The sequence below is a fragment of the Chaetodon trifascialis genome, chromosome 4 (assembly GCF_039877785.1).
Source record: "Chaetodon trifascialis isolate fChaTrf1 chromosome 4, fChaTrf1.hap1, whole genome shotgun sequence".
NCBI lineage: Eukaryota > Metazoa > Chordata > Actinopteri > Chaetodontiformes > Chaetodontidae > Chaetodon > Chaetodon trifascialis.
This window is the reverse complement of record NC_092059.1, coordinates 9,249,159-9,271,944: the sequence shown is the minus strand read 5'-3', so window position 1 is coordinate 9,271,944 and position 22,786 is coordinate 9,249,159. Positions and strand designations below refer to the sequence as shown.

At 42.3% G+C, this 22,786-nt stretch overlaps 1 protein-coding gene across 1 annotated transcript in view; it reads left to right on the top strand.

Moving 5' to 3' along the window:
- The first annotated feature begins 9,451 nt into the window (after positions 1-9,451).
- Positions 9,452-22,786, top strand: part of notch2 (notch receptor 2) — a 40,560-nt gene continuing 27,225 nt past the window's right edge. The window contains exons 1-2 of the mRNA XM_070960642.1: positions 9,452-9,816; positions 20,544-20,625. Of these exons, the coding sequence (XP_070816743.1) occupies positions 9,744-9,816; positions 20,544-20,625 (155 nt within the window). The 5' untranslated portion in view covers positions 9,452-9,743. The remainder of the gene's footprint in view (positions 9,817-20,543; positions 20,626-22,786) is intronic.

The window sequence follows — 22,786 nt, the reverse complement described above, 5'->3', positions numbered from 1 at the left end:
GTATCAACGTGTAATTGTTTAATTTGAATGTGAGCTTTAACCTTTAGAACAGGTTTTCTTTTCTCTGTCTGAGTAATGCACAGTATGCAAAAGATTTCCAGGAAAACAGCTATGTCTAGACATAAAACGGGGAAAAACAAATTAAAAAAACTCATAGCCAACACCAAGTTCTGGGTAGGAAACTCAGTGAGTCACAGGGCACTGCCACTTATCGTGTAATTACATTATTTTGATCAAGATATTTCTTTCGTATCTACCAAAGGTTTCAGTGGAAAGAGCTGCAGGCAGTCATTTCCACAGCTACTGTTTTGTAATTTTCCAAAAATACTTAAACTTTACCCTCTATTCATGGTGTTTGCCCCGCGATCCCACTCTTGACCAGCAGGTAGAGTGCTTTGCTCACTGTTGCGCTGATGCAACTGGAAGAAGAAAAAATAAAAAAGAGGGCTCAAAATCTTCCTGACTTGCAACTTCTGCTGCTGACAGCAGGCCTCCTGCTAGCTGAGCTCCAAATCATAGGTTAGTTTTAAAAGATGGGGGAAAAAATACAGGCTGCAGCTTCTGGGGTAAAAGCTCTATTTGCACATGACAGCAAATGCAGCAACTCCCAGCAGCTCTTTACAGAGCATCAGTCTGATTCTTCAACTTGACATAGAACAGGAAATGTTAGACAAAAATGAGAAGCAGCAGAGGGTAGCGTGCCAAAAACAAAACCACAGGGCACATGCTAACCTTTTCACCTCTCTGGGGAAGCGGGTATATGTGAGTTTGGCCTCAGTTGTGATAAAAATTATCTTGCTTTGTAATCCTGTTCCACTAAAACGGCTTTCAGTACCCGAAAGATGCTTTTTGCAAACCTTCCTTTTCCTTTTTTCAGCAGCCTCTGCTGTCGATTACCTGTGCTGTCGTGTGTGACGCTGTGCTGGTATTTGTGGCCTTGTCTATCCTGTGTGTCTTCTGTCAGTTTCGGTCATACTCTATAAATTTGTCACCATTTGCTCAGTCAGTCACTCTCATCTAAACCTCTAAAGCTGAGACGTTAAAGTAAGAACCCTTGAATTTCCTGTTGCATATGTATTTTAAACACTGTCATCACTTTACCTTCGAAAATTTTTGTGCAGTCAAGAAACAAGGAAGAGAAACTTGATGGTTAAAAGTGTAAAATCCATGTGTGTGATTATGTGTGTGTAAATGTCACAGCAAGGACAACACACCCCTCTCGTACTCCAGCCCTTTCTCTCCTTCCTCTGCACGTTGCCATAGCAGCGGCGAGTGTGTGACAGTCATGTGAAAACGAAGCTGATTGGATTAAAATACTTTGTGTGATCAGGGGTCAGGAATACAGCGCATGTACTAAACACACATAGGCTGATTTAAACACACAGACTGACCCACAAGCCGAGACAACCTTGGGTAGAAAGGTTGCACTGCCTTCTGCACATTTATCAGTTTTCAAGAACAAAACCTGCGGTGTGTGCTGTTGCCCACTTATATTAGCCTATCTATCTTGATTAAATTTCCTGTCAAGACACAAACAGAACCACAAAGACCGTCCACCCACACTCGACTTCTCCTGAGTCTTGTGCAATCTTAAAGAAACAGGACATTAGAACAGCGTGACCTTGACCCCGACCTTCACCTCCAGCCACTTTGTCTCAAAGTCACTGGAACAGTCGAGCATGCAAATTCAGACGCAGCAAGAGTTTCAGTCATGAAACAGTAACTTCACGAGCAGGCGACTTGCTCGCATGCAGATTCATTGATTGTTCCACAGTGTGGCCTTTGTCGACCGAACCTCAAAGATATCGCATTAATGGGAGGGCACACACGGTTGAATGGGGTCTGACCCGCTGCACCCTGACAGCTCCGTCTCCTCCCCTGAGGGAGTAGAGGCTGAGGAAACCTCGATCTCTGACAGGATGTGATAAAAAAGAAACAAAAAGACGCCCGCAGACAAGCTAACCAAAACACTAAAAATCACAGAGTTAAAAACTAACCCAGTTCGGACCAGTATAGCACAGATGCAATAGTGGGCTAATTTTACCCAGCAACAATGGGCTGTTCTGAGCACTGTCTCATATTCATCATTAGTTGCTCAAAACGATGTGCATATGATGTTCAATACTGCAATCAGCATAGAGTGGCATCTAAGTTTAAAAAGAGCTTATAACAACTTGCAACCTTAGTTTATTTAGAAAACCATGCGAGCAGTTCTGTACTTAGACACAGCAGTGAGCTAAATGCTAACATCACAGTGCTAACATGCTGATGCTAAGAAGGTATAATCTTTGCTATGTTTGCCATTTAGCGTGTCAGCATGCTAACAGCCGCTAATTAGCACTAAACAAAAAGTACACCTGAGGCTGATGGGAATGTGACCGGTTCTGCAGGTATTGGACTAAAGAACACAAATGTGAATCTGCTGGTGGCCCCAGTGAGAAAGTCAGAGGATCAGCAGAGTAACTGGGATTCATCGTCTGGGGACCATGAATGTATGTACAAAATTTCCAAAAGCAAACTGATCTTATTATCAGACTGCTGGTTTACATATTGTCGTGTGGTGGGAGGGCACAGTCAGATGTGGACCACAGCAAGGGAAGTTGTTTCCATCCTGTCATCTCTAATGGCCATGATAAAAACATGTTCCATCCCATATCAAACCAGCTTCCCAGCTCATCCCAGCTGCTTCCCGTGTCTTCTCCTTCATCTTCTTCCCTCAAACTCCCATCTAACCCAATCAGAGCAAAGGGAAGCTGCGGAGACAGCAGCTGTATGGCAGAGGAGAGGGTCATAAAATACAGAGGGCCGAAAGAGGAAGTCAAGGGACCTGGTGAGTTATTGCCCCCCAAACGTACACACCAGGTCCTGGGAACTGGGAACTTCTCACAGGGGGGGTCAGTGTGCAGTGTTTTCCACCGGCCTGGACCTGCTCTGCACTCTGTGTACTCTTTATCACCTCATCCCAGACCGATGATGACACCTCACACCCTGCCGTCATAATACTGCAAGAGTCTATTTAAAAAAGACTTACCTCTGTAATTAAACGGATGTAATAAATTAACCTTTTTTTTTCCCAGCGCTGCATACAAAGCCACATCTCACAGCGAGTGATAGAGTTGCCCTTTGGATGGGTAAGAAAACGCCAGACACAAAAACAGGATATAAGGTGGGAAGAGAGAAATGTGAGAGAAAGCAAGACAGAGGAGGAACAAAGGACGTTCAGATACCTAAATGCATGTCACACTGGGAGAGATGCTTTGTAGAGCAGTGAGTCAACACCTGATGAGAAACGCACCTCTGATACACTCAATTGTTTTTCACCTAAATTCTGTAAACGTCCCAGATTAATATTCCAATTAAGAGTTGAAGGTAAATATTTTTCTCTCATTTCCCAGCATCACCTATTCATCTCTCCATTTCTTCAGACAGATAACATTGTTGGTTTATTAATAGCGTCACATTTGACACACACACACACACACACACACACACACACACAAAGCTGGGTTGTGCGTGTGACAAAGTGAGGGCTCAAGTGTGAATTCCAGCCATGCCTGTCTTTTAGCAGCTTGTGAATTTATGATACAATTAACCCTGGGAGATATGCAGAGCACACTCACTTCACACTCTCTATAACTTTCAGTATGTGAGTTAAACACACAAATATGCAGAGAAAAACAGGGTCGGCACACATGTCATGAACTGAGCACGGAGAATATGCACGAACACATGCTCGGCCAGGGATAGACCAACCGTTCACCAAACGATGTCAGGCTAAAGGTAGAATTTGTGAAATGCTTTTCCTTACATGTGCATGTTTCAGATGATTTGAAGCTCGTTTTCTCTTTGCGGGTCATCTGTGTTTTGTCTGTCGTTCATATATAACTCACATGCATTATTTTAATATCTTTTAGTGCCACTTCTCCTCTCTGTCCTGCGCCTGGCGTTCCCATCCCATCCGCGTGGTAAACATCATGGACTGTGGCAGATTAGTTTGACCTGCTGCACCCTCGGGCCTCACGGGGCCCAGCCATGATGACTGAGGGTTTCAATGTGCGTGTTAGTATTTTTGTGTGTTTATGCACTGCAGCTGGTGCACGCACAGCTACGCTCGTGTGCATGCATCCGCACTTGAATGCGCGTCCCCACGATTGAGACGACCTTGGGTGGGAGTTGGCAGGAGGTCATGGTGTTAACTTCAGGTCCCACTAACTCCCACCATCTAAACATACCTCCACCCTTAAAGCGGTCAACAACAACCAGTCCAAGATGTTTCTTCTCCACCATAAAGTCATTTAAAACACATCATTGTTCATACTTAACGTTGGTGAAGGGTGTTTAGTGCCTTGTCAAATATTCATTGCAAGATAATTCAGGGTTTAGGTTACATAAGAGTCATATGCTCATTTTGGGTTAATCTGGCCCCCTGCCACAGCGCAGCGACCATAATTTGGTCAATAATTTTTCCACATTGAATTCTATCCATCACACTATTTGTGATTCCCTCACTGAATTATAGGTTGTAGGAGACTAACTGCAAGCTATGGAGATAGCTCAAGATGTGACACCAGTTGATCTTTTATGAAACATGTTTTTCATCTAGTGTTACATCCATTCAGTTGTAGCGTGTTTGCGCACTTAAATATTTAATCATTTACACCTTTATTTTATTTTTAGCTCCATATTTGCTTCCTGCTGCAGACGGTAAAACTATATTCATCCCAGAGGCACAGTTGTATACGACTGTTGGACAACTGATTGCTCTCTGCAAATGAGCATTTTGCATGCATGAGTGTGTGCATGTTGTCTGAGAGTGCGTGTGTATTTAAAACCCTGTCAAAGCGTTCAAATCTGTTTTTCCTCGTCAGCCCCAGTGTTACTTAAAGGCAACACAAACTGTAGTCTTACCATGTGTTTTTAGCTTTAGGACTTGCTCCTCTGCACAAAAATCTACTGTAAGTCAACTCTAAATCGTCCATTGTGTGGTGATACAGCTGAGTCCTGTGTTAGCGTGGCTCAAGGGTAATTGAGAGCACCAGCACTGATAATGCCAGTGTACAACGCTGATATGCCAGTTAGGCCATATGCTTTAATTTGTCCTGAGGTTGTTTGTGACTGAGGGAGTTGGGAAGTGTGGTGGTGTTATGTATGTGTGTGTGAGAGAGAGAGTGTGGGTGGGGTGTATAAACCTTGCAGAACCCAGATGACACTGCTGGAGCCGTTATTTTCCCACAGTGCAATATAAATAGCCTGCTAGTGTGGGGTGACGGTGGGCAGGCAGGGGCGCTCAAGGGAGGATCCCATCCACACACAACAGCACATTCCTGTCCACCTGGCCCTGCCAGAGCCGCAGGTCACCTTACAGGAGGTGTTCACACACGCATACACACCCACCTCCTCCTCACACCTTTCCTTCATCACCTGTTTCCTCACCTCTCTGCCAACTCCCCTCTTCTCCTCATCAGGGACTCCTTGGCTGAGGCCTCCACCCACAGCACGCTCGGTCACGTCGGGCCCTCGCGCTCGCTGACTCTCCACCTTTGACCACTGTGGAACGCCATGACGCACACGTTCGCGCACACACACCATCTTGATTTCTCACACTCACAAAATGCCCGCTTTCTTCAAGGACCCTGATAACTGCAAAAACACCATAATACTGTGACGCATACTATACATCCAAAGCTACAGGGTATCGCCAACTATTGATATCTGCTGGAGGTGGTCATTTAGTTTTTTTTCTTGTTTTGCATGATGTCTGCAATGTGACACTGTTTGCTAACTTATGGGGGTTTACAAAGTCATCCATCAGCTTGACGATAAATCAAATGACGGCCTCAGCGTAATGTTAATGAACTGTAAGGTCACAGTAAATCAGTCATGAGCGATTACATGCAATGACTGCACTATAAATTCTGTATATGTGGCTATTCCTCAGTTTACAATAAAACTCAGGCCAGTAAAAAGACCTCACTCAGGTATGTTTACTTTCTCTTAAAATGATCCCATGTCCATCCAAGTAAATGATTACACAGATTTAGTGCTGATTTGTGTGCTTCTTTAATCTATATGTGCATTATCTCCCCCGGTGTTGACATCTGACGCATACAACCTCTAGTTCACACAGGAAAATGAGTTACTGTGATTAAATACTTGGAAACCCTTTTATCAGCTCTGCATCTCTCCGTAAATTAGACACCATGCGGCTTCTCATCTTGATGACCCCGCTTGAACCGCCAAACTGTTCCTGTTGATGCTTGTGTCGACGAGATCTGAAACTCACCTAATCTGATATGCTCTGATCAATATATATCCATGGATCTTTCAGCCTTTTACAGAGTGTGGGCTGCTTCTCTTACAGCAGTTGAAACAAGTCAGTGAAAGGAGGCGATAATCAACCCTAAATATACCCCCTTTAGCTTCCCGTCCCCTAGATCTGCTTACACAGTAAAGACGACATTAGAGAGACGATGTGCAAAAAGCCCGATGAGGACACAGGGGGCATCAAAACTTCACACCCAACACTCGAGGTCCGTGAATGCCTCATCTCAGCGAAGCCAGCACAAAATGCCTGCTTGTCAACACTTGTGTTAACTAAACTTGATCTCAGTGAAGCATACAAAGCTGCATTAGAGGTTAACAGCATGGTTAGCGTGATGCTACGGTGCAAAAAGTGTAATTATAAGGATAAAGTGTCTCTGGGGTGCATAGAAACATAGCAACAACCTGCCTCAGTTATATGTGCAACTGTTTCTGCTAGCAAATCAGTTGCCACAGCCTGGAAAAGTGAATCAGTCCTTGCCACATCTAATTATAGAAAGGCATCATATATACACTTCATACTGCCTCTGCTGCCTGCCATCCTAGAACGTAAAGGCCGGGTGACTTCTTAAATGACAGGCGCTGATTTGGTTTCCCATGGCTATCACGCTGGGGAAAGAAGGCGTGTTTATGGTTAAGGGGAGTGCACAAGAACACACAGACACACACACTGTCTCTAGTGTAATCAGTCATTAATCTGCCCCCTGAACACCATGTTCTGCAGTATAAATCTACTGGCAGACAGCTGGAGTCACTCTGACTGATGAGCTCCAAATCAGTGTGAAGAGCCCCAGCGGTGATGAAAGTGGTTCTCCCACCAGCATGGCAGAGGTCGATGGCTCTGATCCAGGCCGAGTTTTATTACTCCTCTGCGGTATACCTGACCTACAAAAAACTAATACTTGTGCAGCCAACCCAAAAATGTTCTGTGTTAAAGTCCTGATAACACACCCATTGACCTCCTTGGCTTTCTGGCAGCATTTACAGCTAATAAATTAGATTTTAAAAGTGGCGTAAATGTATTCAGTGTATTATGTAACCTTGAGGTGTTTTTGTCATCTCAATCTGGAGTTGGGGTTGTCGATGCATTCATACAAAAGTGGTTAAAAGGGATTTAGAGCATCGGTGAGGCTGAGCTTTCCCAACACTTGTTTTCGAATGCTTTATTTTTCTTCGTTGAAACTGTGTCAGGCTTCTGTGTTAGAAGTCTTTCATCTGCGCAATGGCAAAGAGGAACTAATCAGCGTTTTCTGCTCACGAGGCAGATCCACACCCTTTCTCACCCCATGTTTCCTAAACTATATAAGCCCACATCTGGAGTGACATCATTAGGAAAACAGCAGTGCAGACAAAGCGATCCTCTGATGTGATTTATATCACATTACTACAGGGTCACATGACCACTGGCTTTACTATGAAATAAGAGATTATCAAAGGGTAGTAGGAGGAATTCTGAATTGAATGAATTACCTCACGATCATGAGGAAAAAAACGCAGGGATAACTCAGAAAGCGACGCATCTGCGACGGTGAATTTATATGTTTTGGTGATAGATAAGAAGAATAAGCAAACACAAGACGTGGTTTATCAACAAAAACAGCATCTGACCAAATGCCTGAACAGCGTTTGTTGTGGTGCCAGCACCTGACGCCCAACCACGCATGGAGAGCAAGAGCTTGACATTGGCCACAGCAACAAAAGCATTGTCAGGACGGACCCCTGAGGAGATCAATTTGCTCCCCCTGTTTCCAGGCCTTTCAGCAGGGTTGAATAGAGGACAGAGGGCCGGTCGCAGCAGCAGGAGGCTCGGCAGTGTTTCTCTAACGGGGTGTAAAGACAAACAAATCACTGGGATGAGACGTGGGCTTGTTATTGTGACGAGCCAGTGATTCACACCTGGATCATTCAGGATGATAAGGGATAATTAGTTTGGGATTACCGTGGTCACTAACAGTTTAGAGAGATTGAGTGAGTGTGCATGACAGAGAGGGAGTTTAAAGGGCAGCGTTTGAGATACTAAAGCTCACTTTGCTCTAAACGAAACAATGACATGATTAAAGACGGATCAACTGTTGTGAAATGCTTTTCATATAAAAAGCCTGCCATCATTTTCCAGGGCACGTGATGTCTTTTTTTTTGACAAGTCAAGAGGTGCTGGAACCAAAACTGTTTTTCACTTTTCCTTCAAAAAAATGACTAATTGATCGACTCAATTGTTGCCAATAAAGTCTGTGTCGATCAACTAATCGATTCATTGATTAATTATCTCTGCTCCAATGATAAAATGATTAAATACAATCACTTCCACTCGCTAGTTATGGTACCATTTTTTTCTTTTTTCAGTATTTGAATATGACTCCACCCAATTAGTCCTTTAAGATTTCACTTGCAGAATGGAACTAATGCAGCGGGAAAGTGGTGGCTTACCTGAAACCTGCAGGTAGACACAGAAATGGAAAACTCACCTTGATCCACTCACCTGTCTATGCTGTCGTTACTGTCATTCGCAAAATCGTGTATCAGTCTTAAATAAGGACATGCATGCAAAGTTAAAATGATTTAGGCGTATGAAACGTATATCTCGGTGGTTTTGAACATCACTATAAGTCATTGATTAACGTCACCCACCTTTTTGTCTGCCTCTGCAAAGTCTCTCACAGTCTACAGTCTCGTGGACATAAATTACCTGAAAACTTGAACGCTCTCACCCTGAGCCCTGGCACACAGTCTGGCTCTAACAATTATAGTACCGAGAAAAAAAAAACGAGTGGGTGTTAAAAGACATATCGGGAAAAAACGTGCAGTTCATGGGAGGAGAGAAGAAAAAAAGGCATCATAGAACGGGTTAATTTTGAGTCATACCAGACTCCGAGAAGTAGAAAAATGAGAAAAAAAATTCCTCCGCCGCGCGACGCAGAGAAAGAAAACTTTAACTTCTGCTGTGTTTGTGTGTTGTGTCCGTGGTAAAAAAAAAAATCACATGCTGACTAAAGGGTCGTTTCTAAAGCGGTGACACACAAGTGTGATTTAGATAGGAGATTTTAACGAGTTTTTAACCGTCTTTTCAGCCCGACGATAGATCCCCACTGACTTCGGCGGAAGGATATGGGTTTGCGTGTCGGCTCGCAGTGACTTCAGTGACTGGTGAACTCCGAGAGGTGGAAGAGTGTTTCGCTGCCGTGTGTCGCTGGTAGAAGTTAGATTTAAGAGTATTTTAAAGGGTTTTTACGGAACGACTTGTTGGACAAATGTAAAACACCGCTGAAATGTTTTAATTCGGCACTACACTTAACGTTTTCTTATTTGTGTGTGACCCATTTCCATCGATACTTTTTTTTTTTTTTCTTTTTTTTTTGAGAAGTAACCGTCCCGGAGACAACTCAACTTTGGGCTGGCGACCTTATGTGGATTTTACAGAAAATATGGAGCAGATCCCCGGTTTCTCCTCGGGCAAATCACTAGTCTTTGTCTTCTGCTTCATTCACCTCTCTCTTGGTAAGTCTGTTACTATGATGAAGAGGCATTGTTGTGTCCTAATAATTCATAACTTGTCACGTTGTGTTGCCTCCGCATCAGCGGGACGCGGGGCAGACGTAGCATCTCTGCAGTCACCGCTTGTACACTTGTGTCGGACTAGCTAGGTGAGCTGCTCTGAAAAAGTTCACAGAAAAGGCAAAACCTCTTCCTACAACTAACCTTAGACACATAGCTAACTTCTAGACAAGTTTTACCTGGAATTTGTGGTGACTGTTTCGTTTCTGCTGCGGTTGAATCGCTGAGGCATTTTACCCAAAACATACGTTAGCTAACGTCGCTTTGATATTACTATAGTATCATGATGGAGGTTGACGGTGTCACTGTTATGCTCACCTTTACTCACATTTGTCTGTCGTTGTTATCACTATTAATATATTATGAATACTTCAAGACTCCTGGGTCATTCTCGCATGGTTTAAAAGGCTATAATTTAATGCACACCTCCATAAGGCCCCTTAAACAGAAGATAAGGTCACCCTGTGCCTGACATTGCTGAGGTCTGGTGAATATGAACACTACGGCCTACCGCTGCTGACTGCTCAGACTGAGCTGAGCCGCACCGCTGCCCAGATGTTGAACAGCAAGAGAAAGAATTCAAAATGGACACTAAACCATGTTTAGACTGCCCTGCTGAATTAACAGAGCTGACAGTGGTGAAGGAGTGGATAAGCTGGGGATTTTAGGGCAAATATCTACCACCATAATTATGGTTGTGGAGAATTTCACGAGGAAACAAACTTATTTTTCCCTTAACAAGACCATGCTCATGTATTGCATGTACAGCATTGCAGTAACTAATGATTATTTTGATTGTCGATTAATCTGTAGATTATTGTTGCAGCTCTGATGTACATTATAATGTTGCAGGCTTTTGATTGTGAATGCTCTTAAATGTGACATAAGAAGGAGGGAACTGGTATAAAGATTGAGAAATATTTGTGAGACCTAACTGTACTTGGAAATGATCTTAATCCCTCAAATCCAGCACCTGTGCTGTACATTTGTCATAGAATTGCTAGCAGTGTGCATGTGTATAGTAGATATAGGGATGGCTAGTTTAGCATCTAGTGCACCTGTCTTTAATTAAGCACCAATTAGTGTCCACTAATTGGAGTCCAACAGCAAGTCCTTAAATAGGTCTTGGGTCAGGTCACCGTCGATTACGAAGGACTCTGAAGAAGGAAAGGTTGTTTTGCACAGAAATTGCTGAAAAAATACCTTTGGGCATTGTGGCTCACAAGACCACATGGCACCTAAAAGAGTACAAGAGAGTTAGCTGATGAAGGTCTAGCTGACCAGCAGACAGTGATAACTTTAGTTCAGTTGCAACACCACGAAACACAAACATCATATTGCCTGCTAGGTTCCTAATTAGGTCTAGGTAATTTCCAGAAAACAAAACATCTCAAACCATATTGATTTCACTTATATGCCCATTTGTTTATGTTGTGTAACTTAAAGTTGTTTACAAAGAGCTTAAGCTTGAGATATAACCAAAAATGCTAAAATAGAGAAAAGTGCATGTAAAAGAAACCAACAACACATTTTACTGACAATATGCATTGCTTTGTTTCTCTGTAACTATGTCAATTTTAGTATGCAATTATGGTAAAGCGTTCCACCAAATACAGAAGTCCTTAAATGTGGTTGAATTCCTCTGTTGAAGATAAGATAACAATGTTTTATCTGCGCATATTTAAATGGAGGTTCGGTGGGTTAACCCTGATTTTTGTCTCATCCGTGGAATTGAAACATGCAGCCCTGCTATTCTTTCTTCCATATTTTCTTGGACTATAAGGTGACTTCTGAACAGAGAAGTTACACAAAAGAAGAAAAGACAATGTAAAAGTGCTGCAGGCAGTGCAAGGAGAGGCAGTGGAATGTTGTTGGTGTTTGACATTCCTCCCTCCCTCTGTGCTCACCCTCGTTCTCTTTCACTCGCACACTTTGTGCACCATGATTTTCTTTCCCCTCCCCTCTGCATCCCCACCTATACTTTTTCCCGCTAATGCTAAACTTCCAAATAGTCGGGACTCTTTGCTGTAATGTGCCACACCACAAGCAACTGTGACCACAGCCTGATCTGTGCAAGGCAGAAGTGGTTTTCCATATGACAGGATGGCATTGTAGAAGGTGTTGTTTACCTTGATGATGTGAGGAAGGTTTGAGGTTGACCCATGTAGCAGCTGTAGCCTGCAGCTTTTTATTTCACAGGTTCATTATGGTTGATTGCAATAGTTGGAACTCATTTGCCAAAAAAACCTGTGAAAATGTTTTAATCTTGTTGTGTTGAGCAGTTATTAAAATACACTTCCTTTAGCTTCTTCACAATCAAAGCCTGCCAGATGTTTGCCAGTTCAAAGCTGTTAACATGAGGCAGCACTAGCTGTATCTTTACCTGATGCTTAGAGCTCCAATGTGGCACATGAAAGTGTATCATAAAAGAGCTGCAATGTGCTAAATATAAAAATGTAAAAAATACGCTCTGTACCTCTTCACCTACCTGATCACATGTGCCAAGCCGTTCAGTTTAGTGCATCGTAGCTCAGTTAGGGAGGAACAGTTTGAATCTACTCCAAAGCAGGGCCACAGTATTGCAGGCCACAACAATGATCCCCTGCTGAGAGGGTGCAATGGAAATGCTTATTATAGTCACAACTTTGCGTGCCAGAGCACGGTTTAAGCATATTATTCCAGAGACAGTAAAAATAGGGCACAGCACATTCCCTGTACTACATTAATCAGCCATTTTTTATTGTCTGAAGAATATGGTACTGTCTGTGTTTTCTTTTTGCTCAGTGTTACCGAGCTCTGATTACAAAATGTGATGTCAGACACATTCCTAAACTACCTGTAAAAACATACCAGAAGGTACATAGGCATTTGTCATCAAGCTTTTGTGGTTTATTTTGCTAATTGAGCTGAAAATATTGCTAAAGACAGTTCTGCTGTATGTGATGTCTTGAAAAGATAATACATGATTGTGCAACATGTACTTTTAGGGGCCGTCAAGGCCAAAGAATTCTGTCTGTGTTGATGCAGGATCATGGTTAATATTGTCTTGCAGTCCTGCTGAATATCAATCTGGTTCTTGAGGAAGCGTAGCTGCCATCTTTCTAGCACACAACAAAGTGTTACACTGATGGTGTAGGTATGTGGATGGTTGCATATATTTGCCCAGTGCAAACCGTAGACAGCTGACATGCGTGTGTGTATATATTTGCGTGTGTGTATGTATTGCATTGTGGATACAAACTGACAAAGGCCAGCAATTGTGCCGCCCATGGTTTACTTGCATCTGCCCCAAGCTGGTGTGAAATGTGATTTATCTCCACCATGCTTCGCCCTGTGCTCTGAAGACAAAGATATTTATTGAGCTACCCACAACACTGCATTACTTACTGACCACCAGCTCTACCCACTGCCTTGTGGCTGTGTTAATAATACAGTTTAAGACATCTTCTCTGTGACACCCTGCAAGTGTTCCCTTTGGTTTCTGTCAGATATCTTCTCATCTTCTCCCTCAGGAAGATATTGTATAGGGCTTTACTGTATGGATTATTTGTTACTGCTGAAAAGAAATGTTTCTCCATGATTTATCGCCAATACCCCCAACTCCTTCACCTCAATGTGGGCTCTGGTGCAGCCATATCCCTTGCAGAATTTTTAATTCAGTCTTTCTGGAGTCTGTGCAGTAAATCCATAATGATAAATCCTATGCTGAATGTCTTCTATGGTGATTTATCCATTTTTACATGTTGAAAATACTTATACAGTATGTGTATATATATATTGTTCTTGTGGGCCATCAATCCCACGATGCCTTGGTTTGAGTTTGTCAACCAATCTCTTTGTGTAATCTCAGGTATGCATGACGTCCTACATCAACATGTGCATGAGTTCAGGGGTCACACAGGGCCTGGTCCCAAAGAGCAGACTTAGTTAAATTAACCTACCATGAAATGCTTTTGAGTGCTTTAACGAAAGTCACAAAATGTACTCGCAGAAGTCATCTGAGTTATTGAAAGAACCCAACATGACATAGTGTCAGAAGCGGAGTTACTGTGAGTCATTGATGTGAGGAGCAGCATGGAGGGGCCGAGTAATGTCAACCGGCCAGTGCCAACTCTATGGGCATTATCACCTAAGAGAAGTGGGTTTGCTGTAAGCGCTTGCAATCTAATCTAAACTCCAACTCCAACTTTTACTTTATTCTTGTTTTTTATGTTTATGTATTATATCTTCAACTGAAAGTTATCTGTAGATATCACAAATACTCATGCCTTGAAAAAAATCAATAATAAACTGACACAAACAAAAGAAATCTTAAGTGATTAGTAACTGAAAGTTTAGTTTTTCTCCAGAAACCTTTCAACATAGGATGGAAAACAGTGATGATAAGAACGATAAATGACTTTGTTATGTTTGATATCACACACCATATTCACTAAAAACCAGCAAAAAAGAAAAAAAGAAAAAAAAATCTCAATTACGATGGTAATGAGCTCAACTGCCCATTGGCATCACATGACTGCAGTATTGCGGCCATGTGGTTATTGCCACAGCCCTAGTAAGATACTGTGCATTCATCTCTCAGGTTATATTCAGTTCAGCCATCTCCACCCTTTAGATTAGTAGTGTAGTTAAAAAGCCAGGCCTCTGCACATGTTTCGGTCCTGTGCTTGTTGGTTGTAGTGGGAGAGAGTAGTAAATAATGTGTAGAACTGTATGACTCAGTGAGTGAAGGTCTGTGGGGCTGTGCACCAGATGTACGTGTGTCTGCATTTCCATGCAAAGACACAGTGCATGTGTGTGCGCCTCTGATGCCATGGTGGCTTAGAATAGATATAAATTCATAGAGCTACTGTCATTTAAGGTCTTGAAGTTGAAATGCATAGCAAACAAGGTGAAAGTCATAGTTATGGGCCTGTTACCATGTGCTTCACCGTGCTAATGCGGCACTAGTGCCCGCTTCAACAGTTTGCTCTCAGTGACTTTGATCCTTTCATATTAAATAAATGGCAGTCATAATGTGAATGAAGCTAGGTGCATGCCCTGCGTGAACGACATGCACTGTTATTATAGGAGGCGGTGTTTGGTGCTGTGAAGGTCGAGGGGATTACACAGCGTTGTGTCTGCACTGTTGAACAGGTTAGCAAATTAACAGGGAATTACTGCGGCCTGCATTCTTTGGCTAACGCAGCCCCGTAATCCAGGGGCATTCAGGCAGGGCGCATGGAGTAATGAACCAAGCAGGGCACATCAGGCCGGAGGAGGAGGAAAGTCTGGGTTACCTATGATGAATGAATTTAGCTGGGACACATGATTATATGGTTAAAATACAGAGTTTAACAATAAGCGTTGCCCAGTGCATAGAAATATTGGCATTGGTCAGGCAATAGTCTATTTAGTCCCACTATTTGTCACCGGGTGACAAATAGTGAGCCTGTTGTATAAATACCTGTAAAAGGCTGTATAATAAAAATACAAGGGGAGAGGAGAGAGGGAAGTCTTTATGTGTGGCCAAGCTAGACTAGCGGAAATTATTCATAATGGTTAACCACCCATGCATATTGGTATGAGGGGGAAAAAAATCTCACATTGCGATATAATGTATGATTGTCGTTCTGATGAACTGACCTACATGTGAACTAAAGTAAAGGTAACAAGTACAATTTTACCAAACTCTATCACAGCATGAGAACTGAAATACACTGAAAACACGCTTGATGCAATAGGATGAAAGGGAGTTTGACCTCGTAATTCTACAGACACGACACTGTATCACTGGATGTATATGTTATTCACATATTGTATGTATGAGCATATTTATGGTCACAGTCTTGCAAGCTAAATATATTCTAGACTACAGTTTCTGCCATCTAAAGTATTTTTGAATGTAACTGAACATGTCTGCACAATAGTCCTGAGTTTTGCTTTAATCATAATAAAAAAAGTTTTGAATCAGAAAAAAGAAAAAATAGGATGTGAATGAGCAAGGGAAAGTCCCCACGTTTGTCTTGTCTGGTCCGCTCTCCCTGTTTCTGTCTGTCTGTCTGTCTGTCTGTCTGTCTCTTTCTCCCCCCAACACACACACACACACACACACACACACACACACACACACACACACACACACACACACACACACACACACACACACACAAAGAAAGCCAACAAGCAAGCCAAGTAATTACAACAGCAACCGTGTCAGTGTGCAAGTTGCCAGGGTAATTGCTGGGGCTGTCCCAATCAAGATATTTGTTGCACTTTATTTTCATTTTTATCAATTGAAACTACTGCTTGCTTTATATCTGTTTTACTAATCTGTCAGGTTTCAGTGTTGTAACTTCAGGGCATGGGTCACTTTTGACAGGTGGTGTGCTTTGAGTCTAATGGGTTACATTAAAGGACATAAAGGATTGGAAATGGATCAGGTTTGATAGTGCTGATACTGTTGCATTTGAAAATGCCTTGATCTGTCCTGATAAAGATCCAGGACATGAGCTTGAAACATCCCTAGTAATCACACTTTTGCTGTTTCTGTTGGCACACGTCTGTGTCTTACAGTATGTGACCACCCTCTAAACTGAAGCTGACCTGCGAGACAAAAGCCTTAAAGCCCCTGCTTGGTTCGTCTGCTCGGTTCTTCTGCTGTTTGTGTGGGCCAGTAAAGCTTCCCTCAGGGTAATGGTGCTTAGTTTGAGCCTCATCTCCCTCCTTCCATGCTGAGCTAAGGGTATTTTATTGCAAGTTACCATGGGGACTGTTTGGCCTGCTGGATATAGAGGCTTGTACAGCAATTCCAGGAAATGGGGTTACTTCCTCACTCAGCGCGAACAACTTCCTGCCCTCCGCTGTATGGATGTGTGCCAGTGCTCAGGGACACCCATTCGTGTGCAGTCTTTGTCTGTAGTTTCGTAATTACTTCCCCATCTCAATCCTCAGCTATTAGCTCAAAGCCCATCTATCTCTTGCCCTCCCTCTTAATACCTCTTTGACAGTCTTTTTTTTCTCCTCATGACATGGCTGGATCCCTCTAGGGACCCGCTGTGGTGTCAGTGACAAAGCAGTGGCGAATGCTGAGGGAGGAACCAGTGTAATGCCAGCTGAGCACAACAACCTGGCCTCCCCTCTCTTTTTTTTCTGTCTTAGCCTCTAAAGGCTGTGAATTTTGCCTTCTTTTCCCTTAAACCTTATTCGCACAGCTCAGTGTTTTTCAGTATTTACAGATTCTCACAGAAAAGTACCCAGATTTTAAAAAGGGGAGATTGGTTTTAACTTATTTTAACCTGGAATTTATGTCAGCATGTGTCCAAAAGTAGTTGTGGTTGCTGCCATCCACCGCAGTTTACAAAAACCAAGGTCCACTTGCAGTGGGGACAGCTCAGTAAATACTTCTAGTAATAGAATTAGCTGCTTATTATGCACAAGAGCTGTTTTAAAGTTTATGTAGATGGAGACCTTGTTTCTATACAGTAATGTTAGCATTATAAAGCTCCTTCTTATCTAACTTACAACTTCACAGGATCAGCTGCAGCACACCACACAGCCCGGTTAAATGTTGGTGTGGTCCTATTAATAACATGCTGTCTAAAGTACATGTAATGCAAGCAGTATATTTAATAATTAATTATTTTTGACTACAAGAAGAGGTGACTAAATATGATTCCAGTTGGACTTTAATGTTTTTTCTACAGTAGAATAAGCAGGTACCATGACATCAAGGTCTTTCTGAAAAATCTGTTTCCATTAGCCTCTATCATATCTGCTCTTCTTTGATATGCCAACTTTTTTTGTTTTGCTTCTGTTCAGCTTTTAAAAGGAGTACATGAAAAGTAGGTGAATGGAAACATACCTATTGCTACTGCTCTAGTGACCCCCCTGATTTTCCATGCAGCAACACAGTGAATAGTTTTCCTTTGCCACGTCTACATACCGAAACGCACAGCAGATCAGAAGAGTCCCCTTCTGTTTCTGAATGTTTTAGCATTCATTGTATACATTTTTGTATCTCATTTGTCTTTGTTACTATGTTTGAAAGGTGCAATACAAATAACATTATTAATATTGTCATGTTGAGGTCAGTTTGAGAAAAGCATTTTGACATCAGTGTTTATATTCTCTGTTTTCATTTTGCATAATGGCATCTTAACAGCTCCAGCTTCCATCAGCAGGGATCACACACAGCTGTCCTCCCAGTCCCACCAGACTGCAGACACTGTAAATCTCCTGCTTTTGTTCTCCACTTAAACTCCTCTTCCCACCGTAACCTGTACATGCACAGACACTCACACACATACACAATTGCTTGTGAGTGAGAAAAGCAATGTGGACTTTTCATCAGGAAAATACCCAATAATAGTAATACTTTGGGTCAGGAAACTGTGTTTTTTCTCAGCTCACACCATCTGCCTGGAGTTTCACTGTTGACTTTGTCGATTGGGTCTTATCAAGACTCTCATTCCTGGGGAATGTTTCTGTCCATGGTTCATTGATAGTGAAGTGTGAGAACAGCCAGGTAGAGAGGATACAATGCTGTTGATATGAGTCTGGATCAAAATGCGCTGGTCAGTCATTTGAATGTGTGTGAACATTTTGTTTGTTTTACTGTAGAGTGACTGATCGCTGAAACCTTGTCCAAACTTTCAGTCGGGGAATTGGTGACCTGTATGTCATGGGGTAATTGGTTTGTGCGTGTGTTTTAAAATGGCGTAATAGGAGGCAGGCTGTCCCAAATCTGGTAAGATCATTGCATCTGGCATTGCGACAGCGTGCATGGGAAGCTCGTCAAACCAGTCGTAGATGACAGCAGCTTTTCCTGTCTCAGCTCTCTTGCCTCCATTCTTTCACTCCTTCTGCCTTATGCATTAGTCTTCTCAACTCACCCCCCTGTCCCCATTACTGTGTTTTTTTGCTGATTGTGCAACTGTCTGCTCGCTGCTCGATGCTTTCTGTGGCACACATGCCATACCCTATGGTGTGTTGCCCAGGTTTACTGTACAGTAATCATATTTGATGTCCTTTTTTGATTTATTTAAAAACAGATAAACAGAGTTTTAGATTAAATTTTGACATAAATGTGATCAAAACCAAAAGTGAAAGTACCACTGTATCAGAAGTCTAACCACATGTGTGGATTTTGTGCTATCTACGCTTTGTTATGTGCATGATTGTGCATGATTTTCATATTTTGTTGCAAGTGTGCATATTGTATGTCTGCTCAGTACAGAAATAGTCCCATGAAGACACAATATATTCTGTAGTCTCTGTCCTGCAGCTGCAGCTCTACTTACTTTACTTTATTTCAGTGGATGTCTGTGCAGTTGTGCACATGGAGGCATGGTTATGTGCGGCCTTGTTGGGATTATGAATTTCACAGTGGTTTATGTATGGTATCCCCATGTCTAATGGACTATGTCTGTCAGTCTGACTCTAAGGCATTAGTCTGCCGCTGCTCTCTGACCAGACCAGTTCAGAGACTGGACCTTGAACTATGTGTCCAGCTTTTAACACTACAAAGTCATCTCAAGTAGAGTTAATAATAGTTAAGAATCTTCACATGGACTCCTCCACTTGAGTGACACTGTGATTAACCTGGGTGCAGGAAGTCACACCATTTCTGAGCGCACTTCCTGTAATGCAATGACTGTTTTGTGAAGACATTAGTGGCATTTCTTTGAAATCAGCTGATCCCCTTAATTTTGTAAAAAGACACACGAGACTAACTACCACTACCAATGATTTACAACAGCTGTGCTTAATTAATTACACTCCCTTAACAGTGGGGTCTTTCATTTGGCTACCATATCACATTGATAAATAATGAGACTGAAAACACCATTGTTTGGCATGTTGGGCTGGTATGATGTACATGAAGACCACTTGAGAAATGTGTCTCTGGCAGTTTGGAGCCCACACAATAGCTTATGTGTCTGGCTGTGAGTGTTTTATTGGTGGGGAGATAGTTGGACTTTGTTGTCTTCATCAAGGCTCATTTCTGTCTGCCTGCTCACCCCGCCACCCTATGACCACTGGCTGATTCCAGGGTGGTTTTTCATAGACCAGATAGGTGGTCGAGCCCTCTCCTCTACACAGACTACTGTGAGGAGGGTGTCCCTCAGAGGGTAGGGGAGTGTGCGTGAGGAGGATCTTGCCACTTACGCTAACCGATTTTCTGGGGGAAACCCTGAATGAGTTTTGAGCAGTGCCAACTTTGAAATTTAGCAGCAATGAAGCACTGCTGGCAAGCCTAGAGCTACCCAGCTTGTGAAAAACTCTTTTGTCATCCAAACTGTTTATTTCTGTGATATACATTTTTTTTTTTCACATGAATCAGGAGGACATCATTATCATGGTGTCTCTGTATGTCTGTGTCTAAAACAAGACATGCTGGACACTGTTAATCAAGTGGATTGATTAAGAGTGTAGAGTGGAAAACTGGCAAGGAGCAGGCATTTTCACAGTATACAAAACATTTGAGGAAACTGATGTTCCTGACACTATTACAACATCTCTCTGTTTTTAGGTGTGAGGATTGTATTTATATACTGTTAAATATGGCGGTACCATTGACACATGTAAGGAAATGGTGACACTTAAAATATTGCTGATATTTTGACTGAACATGTAGCAGATGAAACATCTCTGACTGCCCACTGTGTCTTGTCTCTTGTCTTTTCCAGCTCTGCAGTGTATGGATGATAAGGCACCATGTGTTAACAACGCTACGTGTCTGACCTTTAGCAATGGCACCGAGTACTGCAGGTAAGATTGACATGCTGGGTCTGTGACCAAACACACAGGCTTTTCAGTTTAACTCATGCTGTCACTACAACACTACTGACAAAAATGAGAACATGGCAATATAAAGGCCTTATAAGGGGATTGGCGGATGTGAAAGCCAGCACAGAAATGGATCTTTAGATCAACCCCAGCCTGTCCACGGGACCATGAGGTTTTGCTCAGGCACGGAAAAGGGAATAAAAGACTGCTCTGTCTGACAAAGTACACCAGTACTGGGAACAATACCAATACACACACTTCCACCTCCAAGATGTTATTTAGGACATTTTGGGGGTTTTGTTACTTACTCTCGTGTTGCTATAAAATTGATAGTTCTAAGTGTTGCCAATATATTTTACCACTGATTTGTTGTTGCTGAGGGATGTCAAGACAGTGAAGAGACATTTTTATTACTTGAGAAAGTAAGCTTTTTAGTGTAATTGATGAGGAAAAAAACAATCTGAAACTTGATTGATTGAATCAAAATGACAAGTTGGCTAATCACTCTCACCACACATGTTAATGCAGCCTTTTGTTTCTGGAGGTATGCCATGCTGTTGTGGAAACATGAAATAACCTGCAAGTGAGTCTCTTCTACTACCGGTGGTGCAATCAGACCAGTGAGGAAAAGTGCTGTAGTGTAAAGGAGAGCAGTGGCCTATTTGATCTATGCTTTCCACTTTCTGACAGCTTAGCCTAGTTTGTAATTAAGACTGAGCTATCTTTATAATTGCATTGCCACTCCCGAGCCAAATTCCCAACGAAAGCACACCATAGCTGGTTCATGAACCTGATCATATTTCACCAAAAGTGATGTGAATCACACTGTGTGTCTGTTCCCAGAACTTTTGGAATTTCAACAGTCTGCTGCTTCTGTAAATAGGACGAGGAAAGCAGCATTCCTTAACTAGTGTTTGACATTCCCTCTTTCTAATTGGAGATCAGAGACATTATCCTGCAGGTGCAAAGGGGTCAATGTCTCTGTGTAGTGTGTCTGAGCAGTATTCTTTTTTACAGACTAGTCAAACAGTTGTATCACTACAGACAGGATCTAAAAGGCACTAGTGGATGTGATGTGATCTTGGTGCATCTAGTTAAGCACTGCAGCTGCATTATGAACTAGTGAGGTGCAGGTGATGTCTGTGCAGGTTAGGCCAGTAATAAAGATGTGATGAAACATTGGCGAGGATGACCTTTTCAAGGACAGCTCATGACAGACAGCTTTTAATTTTGGAATTTTCCTCAGGTGGAGGAAACACAATTGGATTGTCTTGGTAAACAACAGACCTGTTCAAAAATTCACACCCACCGTTAGAGCTGCGTTCTTGATGTGAGCAGACAGACATATGGCTTCATGCCAGTACTTACTGGCATGTTTCTGAAACAACATTAAAATCACTTGCAGCAGTTTAAGGCTTGTACAAATTCAATTCATTTCTATGTTGTTTTTATTACCTTAACTACCATTTAATTACAACTGTGAATAATATGACACAAAATGATTTTGTAGTAATTTTTTGCACAAGAGAACTATTGATATTTAATTTTTTAGATCTCTTGCTCAGCCACGCCATTCATGGCCGTTAAGTCTTTTTTTAATTTTTTTTTCTCAGAATTGAATGATGATGTTGATGATAAAAGAAACGGCTCCTGCCCTGAAGACATGCAGAGAGGAGTCTCATAGTTTAGAAGAGTCAGCTGACAGAGCGCAGGCCTGCTGTTAGACTGATTAACTAGTCAGTCAATTTTTTCTGCTGTCCGCATGGAAAACTACACACGCAAACTCTCATACACACATATGTGCACACAAATAGATATGCTTGCCTCTGTCTGGTCTGTCTGGTCCCATCTGTACCGTGCTGCTAGTCAAAAGGCTGATTGTGTAAAAATCAAATTATGTGTGTCAGCCTATTAAAGGGAGCCGGTTGTAAATAAACAGCTACTTTGGCCGTTTGGCTCAGACCAGCCTAATTATGTCACATGGATCACATCTGGGGTCAGACGGGGAGTAACTGTATAATTTAACAGGCAGCTGATATGGTAGACTTATATCAATAAGGCTCCCACTGTGAACAACTGTTACATCTCTTTGCCAAGACATTTAAAGGTATTTCTAGTTTACAATTAGTCAGCCTGTTTTTGA